Source organism: Centrocercus urophasianus, unplaced genomic scaffold, assembly GCF_019232065.1.
Source record: "Centrocercus urophasianus isolate 14NV4802_14NV808 unplaced genomic scaffold, USGS_Curo_1.0 seq_21, whole genome shotgun sequence".
NCBI classification, from domain to species: domain Eukaryota; kingdom Metazoa; phylum Chordata; class Aves; order Galliformes; family Phasianidae; genus Centrocercus; species Centrocercus urophasianus.
The window spans coordinates 873,272-885,599 of NW_024884767.1; the positions used below are offsets into that span (position 1 = coordinate 873,272).

The 12,328-nt window shown below is 40.8% G+C and overlaps 1 protein-coding gene across 1 annotated transcript in view; it reads right to left on the bottom strand.

The window, feature by feature from the left end:
• Nucleotides 1–268: 268 nt before the first annotated feature.
• LOC122162456 overlaps nt 269–12,328 on the bottom strand; it is a 24,050-nt gene continuing 11,990 nt past the window's right edge. Inside the window, exons 2-6 of the mRNA XM_042822757.1 lie at nt 11,840–11,977; nt 11,627–11,697; nt 7,614–7,742; nt 3,673–3,745; nt 269–446 (exon numbers count right to left, since the gene is read on the bottom strand). Coding sequence (XP_042678691.1) covers nt 303–446; nt 3,673–3,745; nt 7,614–7,742; nt 11,627–11,697; nt 11,840–11,977 — 555 coding nt within the window. The 3' untranslated portion in view covers nt 269–302. The remainder of the gene's footprint in view (nt 447–3,672; nt 3,746–7,613; nt 7,743–11,626; nt 11,698–11,839; nt 11,978–12,328) is intronic.

A 12,328-nucleotide genomic window follows, 5' to 3' on the forward strand; every position in this document is an offset into this window, starting at 1 on the left:
CATCACATCTAGCCCTCCATGGCAAGGCAGTAGCAGCTGGTGAGGAACTGAAGCAGAAGAGCTTTCCAAGAAAGGCTACTATGTTTGTGTAGGTTGTGGTGGAAGCAGCAGTCAGAGACTTTCTACAGGAGGCTTTTTACTGAGTCAATCAATTTAGGCTGAACTCTGAAAAACAAGATGCGATAAGCAAAAATGGACTCCCATTTTTTTTTAATTCCCCCTTTTGTGTGTGTGTGAGAGAGAGTGGTTGATATGGTACCTTTTCATAGCAGTGCCTCCATTTCTTCATTTTAAAGTTTATACTATTTCATTCTCTGCTTTGCAGTGCAGAAACTCTTCACAATGGCTTTCCACCGTTCACAGGAACTTAACTGGCTGTGGCCTAATACTGCAGAACTGACTCTGCTGCACCAGAGCCTCTCATAAGACAGAATGAAGTAGAGATGCTGAAAAGAAACAAAAAGACAAAAACTAAGAAAAACAAATAAATAAACCTTACTTTATCTCACTAATGTCTTTCTAACAGAATCTCACTTTTAAATGGGGGTATTTTTTCAAATTTTTTTAATGGAGTTAATGCCATGGGCACAACACCTCATAACCCAAATGACTTCATGTGTCAGTGACATTAGTACAGATCTGATCTTCTGAATGATATTTACATGCCTTAGGTGTTGGTTTTGGAGTATACGAATTTCTGATTTTATTTGTACAAAAACAACAAACAAAAAAACCCAACACCCTAGACTGAACCAAATGTTCATGCATCTATCATAGAATCATAGATTTACAGAATGGTTTAGGTTGGAAGGGACCCTGAAGATCATCCAGTTCCAACCTCCTGCCACAGACAGATTGCTGCCTGTCAGATCAGGCTGCCCAGGGTCCCATCCAACCTTGAACACTTTCAGGTATGTGGCATCCACAGCTTTTCTGGACAGCCTGTACCAGTGCCACACCAGCCTCTGAGTAAAAATTTCCTCCTCATATCTCACCTAAATCTCCTCTTTTTAGTTTAAAACCATTCTTCCTTGAGAATTTATTATAAGATAACCAGAGAAAGCCTGGTGAGATAAGCTGTGATGAGAAACGTACAAAGAAAGGAAAAAAACGAGTACTGAAAAGGGAATTGGTAGAAACTGCTATTTCAATATTCCATATATATTAAACTTGTAGTGATGTAAACATTCTCCACAAGGACAACTGTAAAGGAAAATAAATTGGTAAAGAAATAAAGATGTCATCAAGATTTAGAAAATTAGTATTTGCATTGCTCCAAGTTTGCTCCTAAAAAAATGTTGTTACGACCCAGCACAGACATGTCCTGACGCCTCTGGCTTTGAGACACTGTGCACACACTTTCTTAGTTAACTTTTAAAGAATCAGAACCTCTGGGATTTTCAGTCTTAGCAAACAGAAAAGAGAGTAACAGTGGGGATTTTTACATACAAATTAAAGGTTCTTTGGGAAAACAGTCCTAACTGTTGGAAACTCTCCTAACTACTTGGAAACTCTTCAGGACAAGCATTATATCATTCATTATCTGCAGTTGTATCACAGCAGTCAGTGGTCAGGGATCAGGTTTTTCAACCTGACTCCTCTGTAAACAGCACAGGAATATTCAGAGTCAATTGGACTATAGATAAAACAGCATTTCTTGCAGTGCTTCAAAAGATGATGTAATTGTCTCATAAACGACGCAGATCATTAGAATTGTCCATGAGCAGCCACATGGCAGAAATGAAGCAATTACAGCATTAGTAAAGACGCATCTCTTTAGCCACTGCCTCTCAATTATTCTGGTCTTATTCTCTCTGAAGGATGATAAATGCATATTTGACAAAAGAATGGAAATAAATGTAGGAGCACAGATCCCGTAAGCAGATGTGCAAATGAGCAAGTCACTATTTCAGAAACAGTCAACAGAGGATGATCTCCCAGGCACACCTCAAACAATCATAATGCATAAGGGCTGGCTACAGCAAAGATCAGACAGCCGAATGCCATGAACCAGCAGAAGCTTTATAGAAAATGTGGCATTCAAGTGTGTCTGGCTTTCTTTATGCAAGAATTGCTTGAACATTTCTGTATCACAAGTGACAGTAATTGGACGGAGCATTTGTAAGTGCTCCTTTTTCTGGTTCCGTGAAGGAGACATTTTGTTGGGTGAGCACCTCAGATGTTGTTGCAGGTAGAAGAAATTAGTCCTGCCACTGAATTCTCCAGTCTCAATGTTGGCAAGTCAGAAATGCACCATTCATGAATACAGACTGAGCAATAAAAAACTAAGAACATGGCTATACAAGCACCATCCTAATATTACAGAAAGTTGGGGAAAAAAAAGTTAATGTACTGTGGTTTATTAGAAGGTGAACATGGATGGGAGGTCTTGTACACAAGAGTGGGAACTACTGTACACAGTTTACACAAATTTGCAAATTCAGTGCTGCAAGTCTAAATGCAGGGTTTCACTTACACTGTAATACAAGTAAACGATGTTCTTATAACGTGTACAGAAATGTTGGAGTTCCCAAAAGAAATTCTTTAAAAGCCTTGGAAAGCAATGTAATTTCCTCTCTTGAAGGACAATATTTTTCTAAGGACACTAAGGTTACGTTTTTACTTCTACACTGATCATATTTGGGAAAGTTTCAGGACATTTAGGTTGTTTGTCCAATAACGTACTGTTTCAACATTCAAAAACTCTCTTAACCTCCAAAAGGAAGTAGCCATACACAAATCACGTTTGCCAAATGGTCCCTCAAGCATATTCATACTTGAACCATGTGTAGCAATTACTTGGAAGACCTGTAATTGAAAAAAATAATAGCAGGGAAGACTTCATGAACACGCAAAGCTGTGTTGTTTCAGTATCTTGGAAGCTTCTCTGTGTTGTTCTTCTTATACACAGCTAACCTCATCATACTATGGCACTGTTCTCTGTATTAAGTCATAGTGGAAAAAATGGTTATCTTTGTTTCGAGTAGCACTTCTGAAGCTATAATGATAACTGATGAAATTTCCTTCACTGTTAAGTACAGGCATGTTAACTGGCATTTTTTATTCTGTACCTGTTCTGCTGTTTCTGTGCAGATAGGGTGAAATTTGTTCCACCACTCAGTCTCTTGATTGGAAGGTATAATAGTATAATAATCTAACAATCCTTACTCCCTATATTTGCAGTTTCCCCACTGCAGGCAAAATCCTTGGTGACTAACAGTCTTGAAATGACATTAACTAATCAATGCACACTGAACTATAAAATTGGCTGTTATAGTCTAACTCTTTATATGATTATAATGTAAGTGAAAGAGTTATTATCACAGCACATAGCATGAAACCAGCATTGGTTACATTCCTGTTTTTTTTTCAGTACTTTTCAAGGCTTTTAATGCAGTTTTAGGAGCATTTGGGATTTTTTTCTGCAACTCCTATTTTTAATAAAATTTAAAAACTGCCACAGTTTGTTTTCCTGACAGCAGCAATGCCTATCAATTTCTTTTTTATTTGATCTGTAACTCAATAATAAAAGTTGCATTGACAGCAGAATGGTTTCTACTGTAAGCTGGGATTACTAAGAAAAGAATTAAATTTTATGCATTCAAGGTCATTCAAAAATGAGAAAAAAAATACATAGGAGGGCAGAAAGCAAACCTATTGAGAGCAGACTACCTTAAGAAGGCTTGAAACTTGAACAAACATCCAATGAAAGTGGTAATGGGGAACTCCAACTGTAAAGGGACTTCTGGAAAAAAAAAAAAAAAAAAAAAAAAAAAGAGACGTTGACATAGGCATGGAAACATTATCTTTTAGAAGTTGATCTTTCATTATCATTATCTATAGGACAGCTTTAATGAATTTAGTGCATATTCCTGCATAGCGCTGAGATCTTCCTGCCTTTCATGATGGTTCAATCTTATATAAACTATCTGCAGATGACAGTAAATTTAGATCCAAACAAACATTTCCTCATACCTTAACTATTTTCACTATTTGTAGCTGGATATTTACCCTTTGCTGAGTTTTGGGGAATAACAAAATCTTGAACTGATGCACAGTTATTGTAGTTTCAGTTATTGTAGTTTCTCAGCTGAGCAAAAGGGCACAAATTAAGACATATAACAGACACATACAGACTAATAGGACGGTTATGGAAAATCATCTTTAAGACTTCAGAAAAAAAAATCTCCCTGTTTAAATAATGCTGCAGGCATTTTTTCCCCTTTAATTACATGGCCCAGCAAAGAAAACCCGTTGTTTCCTGTTGGTTACATAAGAATAATCTGAAGGGCAAAACTGCCATGAAATCATACCACACTTAAGGAGACTGACAATTTGTAGAGGGAGAGAGGTGAATTAAAAACTGCAAGCAAATGTTTGAAACAATATTTTAAATAATGCATTGCATATAACTGAATATGTTAGTCATGATTTTCTTTCATATACATCACCATAAAATTTGCAGCATGTGATGGTGTGCTTCCCTGCCACCTCCTTCAGTCTGGCTTTCCTTGTTAAAGCACTGTCTGCTGCACCTAAAGCCTTGCTCAGGTGGATAGCCATCACAATACTGACACAAACTGAGCGCTGGAAGAACTGACTGACAGATGTCTTATTCAACAGCTGAGGGCCAACTGAGCATGCACCAGGAAATATGACCATGCGTCAATCATCTTACCACATAAATATTGAGCAGCACAGGAGTCCTTGAAACAATTCTGCACAGCAGCTTGCTGCATAACAGCATCTCCCCTTGAGTAGGGATGTCTCTTGATATTACGCCTGCTGCAGAGACCTTAATGTCAAGAGATTCCTTGCTGGTACAGATCCTGTGTATGAGACTAATAATTTGTTAAGCTTTGAAAGCTTCACTAAGATTATATCTTAGGGACAGCATTTGCCAGCTTTCAGTCAACTGAGACTTGTCAGATTCTCAAGACTACTGAAAAATAACTAAGACATGTCTTGTAATGACATCAGCCAGCTCTTTCAGCATCCTGGGAAGAATCCCATCAAGCTCTACAGACTTACGGATACCCAGCTGGAGCAGCAAATCCCACACATGTTCAGTCTGGTCTAAAAGGTTGTTATTACCATAGCCCCAGTTCTGTGGCTCCTGGCTTCTAGAGGCCCCAAGATCCATAATCAGTGCTGAAGACAGAGGTGAAGAAGGCACTGAATGTCTCTTTGACTGCACCCCTCTTTTTGAGATGGCCAATCTCATAGGGTAATGGACCAATGTTAGTTTTGGTCCTGTGTTCATTGTTAGCATATCTGAAAAGTACTTTTTGTTGTCTCCCACAGAATTGGCCAGCTTCAACTCTAATTGAGCTTCAACCACATGACTTTTCTCCCTGTAATGGTAAATGGCATCTCTGTAGTCCTCCCATGTTACCATACCTCACTTCCAGTGGCCATACACTTTGTTCTATCACCTAAGCTCTAGAAGATCCCTCCTTAGTCACATCAGCTTTCTGCCTTGCCTGCATGCCTTTCTACTTTTTGGAATTGCCTCTTCCTGTGCCCTTAAGAGGCGGTGCTTAAAAAGTGACCAGCACTGACGGACTCCAATGCCTTCAGAAACAGTTTCCCAAGACACATTGCTATTTCCTTGAGCAACCTGGTCTGCCTTCTCAATACTCAGAGTTAAAGTTTTGCTGACATTTTGCTTCCTATCACCAAAGATTTTAAACTGAGCTGCTTCATGGCTCCTATGGCCAAGATGGTTGCTAATCACCACTTGCCTCACAAGACCCTCTGTGTATACAAACAATAAACCTAGGACGACATCTTTCTTAATTGGCTACCTGAATAAGCATACCAAACAGTTATCATCAACATATTTTAGGAATTTCCTGGAACTGTTTGTGTATGCTGAAGCATTCAAGGATAATTGTTTTAAGAAGGATCATTAAAAATATTAATGTCTTTTTCATTTTATTCACACTGTGCTACCTGAAACTCCTATAACACTGAAGATTATGAGAGAACGTTGGCATCTATCAGTGGAAGAGAATATCCTGGAGCTACAAATTATTTATCTGTTCCTGTTTTGCTTTTTCTTCTCTTTTAACAGCTGCAGTTTCAGTCAATATTAGGCAGTGTTGCATAAAACTATACAATTAACCCATCAGAATAAAGAGCATGGGAGGAATTGTGCAGCATTTATGCATAGAACTCTATTGTGTTGAATTAGTACTGAGACTATTTTCCTTCAAATTGCTGACTGTTGCTGATTGGTTCCAAAAAACAGAGACAGCTCACGGAGATGAACTGAAATAAAGTAGCATCATGCAGCAACAACCTATTTGACTAAGTGCTTGTTAACCTGCAAGATCCTAATCTTCATTAACATTATTTTATCATTTTCAGTGATTCTAAGGAATAGTTTGAAATTTGTTTCTCAGAGGAAGCGACTTTATCCTAGAATAAACAAACTCCTCACTTAATGGATTTCCAGTTCAGGCATTGGTTATTGTTATATTAACTGAAATTCCTTCTGGTCATTATGTGAAATGTTCAGATTATAACAGGATTTTCATTTAGAGAGAATAAAAGTAAACGTACCTAAAAACCTTGCAACAACAAGCAAGTATTTTCAGTAACCAGTCTTTAGGTCATGCTTAGAATCCTCCTTCATTTTTATAGTACTGCTGAATAATGATACCCTCACCTCTGTCAGTACTGAGGTAACACACTCAGTTCTGGACAGAATTTTTATTGCTGTTCAAATATTCATTTCCCATCCCTTCCCTTTCCTCTTCCCTCCCTTGTCCTTCCTTCTCTTCTGTCCTTTAGCCTTTCCTTCTCTTTCCTTTCTCCCTACTTTTCTCTATTCCACAACTTGCTCCCTCCAACCTGTTTCTTGTATTCTGTGTTCTCGAGGTAATGACAGTCTCACATCTTTGACCTTCAGAATTAAATCCTTACAATATTAGCAAAGTAAAAAATATCTTTCCTTCTAGATATTAATTAGTTTTAATGAAGCTAATATCTATTAAGAGAATAAAAAATAACAATGGGAATAAATTATTCATCTGATAAAAATAGCTAGCTGCTTTTACACTTTTTCTTGTGTCAATATTTTCCATCTTAATCCTTTCTTACCTTCCTTCTACTTTACCTTCTTCATACAGAGTCCTAGTTTAACAGCAGTGTAAAATTTTATGAAATAATTAGGGGAGCTCAGCTTATGTTGTCAAATCTCAAAGATTTAACTGCAGAATTATCTCAGTGTAGTGGTACAGAAGGACTCTAAGTCAAATCTACTTTATATTAGCAGTGGATTTATCAATGATGCTTTAACTCGCTTGTTTTGGCTTTAAAACAGAGCTGGACAAGCAGACTATGAGAGTGATAAATAACAATAGAGGCCATAATAAGAAATATACTTTCCCACAAGTTTCACAGGACAAGGTATGTCCCAGATGGAGTCAGGTCCTCAGGTGCCTATTATCATCCCTCTAACAGTAACTTCCCTCTAATAGTAACTTCAGTAATGGTTCTTCATGGGCAATATAATTACACCTTTTCCAAAGTGTTCTGCAGCTCAAAGAGAAAAAAAAAATACCAAGCCTTATATTTTTCTCCCACACTGAGATTTGCTTACTTACAGGAACAAAAAGCTGGATGGCTTAAGGAATAGTGAATTCAGTGACTGTAAACTGCTAGAAGCTAGAGGCTTGTTCAGTTGCAAATGGAAGGCACGTAGTATATGAAAGCTCCCACAATTTTTGCTGATGCTGATGAACAAAATCAAAGCATAAGACAGAAATTAAAACATAGTAATAGAAGAAATAATATATCAAAGATTAGGAATCAATTCTTACTATCTGTTGTTCGATTCTTTCATTTGCCAGTATACCATAAACTCTATTTTCAAATGTGTTTAGAAATTGACTCTTGTGAGGCTTTCATAGAAAGCGTTAGCAAAAATATCTGCTTTGTGAAAGTAATAATTTGGCTGCAGATTACAGTGGTTTCACTCAAGTGATTTGTCTTATTTTAACACCAGGATGCTTTAGTTTGCCTGCTTGAAGTGAGGTCTTAAACAACAAGGTATCTCCACATAGGTAGACTTTGCGGTTGTCCCCGGTAGACTGCTTAGGCATCACACGAAACTTTTTGTTCAATTATTTCACAAAGCTGCCACTTGAAATCTACCAACAGGTGTAATCTGAATGAGCAGATGTAAAATCACAGAAGAAAATAATTTATACAGTCAAAGCACATAGGCATGTGGGTTTTGGAGGATACTAGTGATGTGCCATGGGTCAGAGGCAAATCAAATTACAAGCAGTTACAGAGCAGCAAGGCAAAAGTTAGGCTCAGCAGGGAATCTGAGAGGTGGTATATGAAGGAAAGCAGAAAATCAGCAAATGTTTCAGAGTTGAAAGTGCATTTGTAACATAAACAGAGATTAAGTCCATGTGTGAGGCAGTAACAATGTGAGTGCATGTTGTTAGCACCGGCAGCAAAAGTTTTTCTTACATATCTTTGGAAAATTAGATATAAAAATATAAGTTGTTCAAAAGAAATTCTTTTTAAGTACAGAATACGGTAAATTATCCAGTCTCAACCAAAATGAAGTAAATGTTTTATTTCTGAAATAAAGAAAAGCCATCACCAACTCAAATCATAGCATCACAGAATTGTAGAATGGCTTGGGTGGGAAGGGACCTCAAGGATCATCAAGCCCCAACCCACCTGCCGTATGCAGGGCCTCCAACTTCCATATCTAATATTAGACCAGGCTGCCCAGGGCCCCATCCAATCTAGCCTCCAGGTATGGGGCATCCATAACCATCTCTGGGCAACCTATTCCAGCACTTCACCACTCTCACAGTACTTTCCCCTTATATCCAACCTAAACCTTCCCTTCTTAAACCTAAATCTATTTCCCCTTGTCCTGCTGTTATCTACCCTGGTAAAGAGTTCATTCCCCTTCTGTTTGCAGGCTCCCTTTAGGTACTGAAAGGCTGCAATGAGGTCACCCCGCAGCCTTCTTTTCTCCAGGCTGAACAAGCCCTGCTCCCTCAGCCTGTCTTTGTAGGGGAGGTGCTCCAGTCCCCTGATCATCTTCATGACTCTTCCCTCCAACAATTCCCTGTCTTCCTTGTACTGGGGGCCCCAGTCCTGGTTTCAGTACTCCAGATGGGGCCTCACAAGGGCAGAGTAGAGAGGGAAAATCACCTCCCTGTCCATGCTGCCTCTTCTGATGGAGCCCAGAATACCATTGGCCTTCCAAGCTGCAAGTGCACACTGCAGGCACATGTTGAGTTTTTCCACCAGGATCCCAGGTCCTTCTCTGTAAGACTACTCTCAAGGATTGCTCCTTCCAGTCTATATGGATGCCTGAGATTCTTCCAGCCCAAGTGCAAAACCTTGCACTTTGCTCTGCTGAACCTCATTAGATTCACCTGAGCCCACCCTTCGAGTCTGTTGAGGTCTCTCTGAATGAGGTTCCCCTTTCATTGTGTCAACTGTACCACTCTGCTTGGTGTCATCAGCAAACTTGCTGAAGGTGCACTCCATTCCATCAGAGGGTGCATTCCATTCCGTCATCGATGTTAAAGAGCACCATCCCAAGACAGACCAGTGGGGGATGCTGCTTATTACCGGCCTTCGCCTGGACACAGAACATTGATTACCACCCTCTGTCTGCAGCCTTCCAACCAATTCCACATATCAAATCTACGTCTCTCCAACTTGAAGATAAAGATGTGGTGGGGGCCCATGGCAAAGACCCTGCACAAGTCCAGGTAAATGACACTGGCTGCCTTCCCTTTGACCACTACTGTGGTCACTCCATCATAGAAGGCCACCAGATTGGTTAGGCATGACCGTACTCTGGAGAAGCTGTGCTGGCTGTCTCGGATCACACACTCATGCATTATGATCAAGCATGCCATCCAGGAGGATCTGTCCATGATCTTCTCAGGCACAAATGCTATAACACATTCAAACTAACCATTCCTTTGCACAGATTTCTTAATGTTCTACATTATCTCTTCCTACAGATGGCATTTTCAAAATTCCTTATACCTCTACTTCCTTTAGCATCATTTGCTGATGTGGATATCTACAAGCTCATGCTTTAAAATCTAAAGATAATACACAGGGATATACTCTTAACTGAACTGGAGTTAGACTCAGTCATCCTTATGGGTCCCTTTCAACTCAGGATGTTCTATAATTCTACAAATAGTCTTGGGAAGAAATGCACATGAAACAAGGTTTATAGAGTATATGAATAGATGATGAAGAGCAAAAGGGAAGGAGACTTTAGTAAACATGTCCTGGAGAGAAGCAGGACAGGAAGATTTCTGGAAAGAAACCACAGCTCTGTCATGGAGTTACCTCTAGATCTGTGTCCATGACAGGAGGACAGCAAGCCCACAGGCCCACCAGCACGGAAAAGTGTAGGAGAGTGTAGGGAAGAGTGTCAACATTGTATGGGCGATTCAGCCCAGTTCTGCAACTAATGGGGAAGGGGACCCATGGAGCAATGCCCCGTGAAAAGGGAAAGGGAAAAGGGTAGGAAAAAGTGCCTAAGAACAGAACAGCAGTAATGATCTGAAGATGAATTAATTTACTAAACACGATATCAGAATGCAAGATAACACATTATAATACATAATTGGAATTGAGGCTAATAAATCAAATAAAATGGCCTTAGTCTAAAATTGAAGGCAAATCAGCTGGGGAGCACACCCACACACTGCCAGGCAGAGAGAAAAGAAGAAAGTCTCATGACTTGCCAGGAGCATTCTCTTCCTCATTGAACACAGTCCTGTAGGACATATAGTTCTTCTTTTCTGACAGCCAGATATTCACAAATGTCATTGATGAAGACGTTGAAGAGCACTGGTCCCAAGACCGACCTCTGAGGGGCACTGCTTGTGACTGGCCTCCACTCTGATACAGAACCATTGATCACAACTGGCTGTGGCCAGCCAAACAATTCTTAACCCACCGAACAGTTCATCCTTCAAATCCATACCTTAGAAGGAGGCTGCCTAGCCTTTGGCAACCTCTCCTGCACAGGTGGACTTTCACCAACATCCAGGTCCAGAGCTTCATACCTGTTATGTAAGGGCACCTGGGAAGGCAGACAGGCTGAGGGGCAGCCTGCTTGTTGCTCCCAAGAGGGACTTGTTTCCATCCCTCACTATCTTTGAGGTCGCCCCTTCCCACCTGACTATGAGACAGCAGATGACCTCCCTCTGCTTGAGGAGCTTCTCACCCACGCCCTTCCTGTAGAGATGGCAAAGTGCAACCCCACAAATCGATCCCCTTCCCACAAACCTGGATGCTCCTCAGCCTTTCTACTTCCTCCTTTAGCTGTAGCACTAGGCTGAGCAGATCATCCACCTGCTCACACCACAAACAGCTGGTATACCGGCTGCCCACCTGCAGCAGTGACGGAGCCAGGCATTCTCTGCAGCCTGAGACCTGAAATGTGGCACGGACATTCGCGCTTTCAGACTGAGCTCCCACATCTCTTTTAACAGCAGCTCGCAGACTTGTGGTGACCATGGTTGCACCTCGATGCATCCAGAGAGCAACGACCCTTTAATTGACTTGTTAAGTGCTAAGTCCTCCCTTATATGGCAACGTGCCCTACCTGCTTGCTGATCCGTTCGGAGTTCGCCCTGAAAAATCACCCGCTTCAGAGAGATGACAACCCTCCCCCGTCTAGTCGTGTCAGTCAGTGGCATACCATTTGTCCTTATCTGAACAGCCAACGTGATTCACTGCCCGACTCCGCCTCCCCGTCCCTGAGGCTTTTTCTAGGAAGAGCGCGTGAATGCAGAGCAGTTGCCCTGGCAACGCCCACTTCACGTCCGCCGCTCTCTCGCGAGAGCTGCCGTACTGCTCCGGCGCCCGGGGTTCCACGAATGAAGGATCGATCGATACCTCCCTGTACCTCGCGGGCAGTCGCTGCCCGGTTCTGGCCGGGGAATCTCCGAAGTGGCTAATTTCAGAGGTCAAGCAGTCACCCCTGAATGACTTTAAAAACCGTTTGGCTCTGTTGCTCAGAGACACGATTTAGTGCAGGGCTGTCAGAATTAGGGTAGTATGGTTAGGTTGTGGTTGGACTTCATCTTGAAGGTCTTTTCCAACCTGAGCAATTTTGTGATTCTAATAGACTGCAGTGATTGTTCTGTTTACGGCCAACAGATAGTGTTTTAATCACAGACAGAATCCCTAGCAGCTGCTGACAAAGTTCATCAAGTTACACCACAGGAAAATTATGTCGTTTGCTCCAAAAGTAACATCTCCTATTTATTTCCATGCAGACAACAGATGCGAAGAGCAGAAGGAC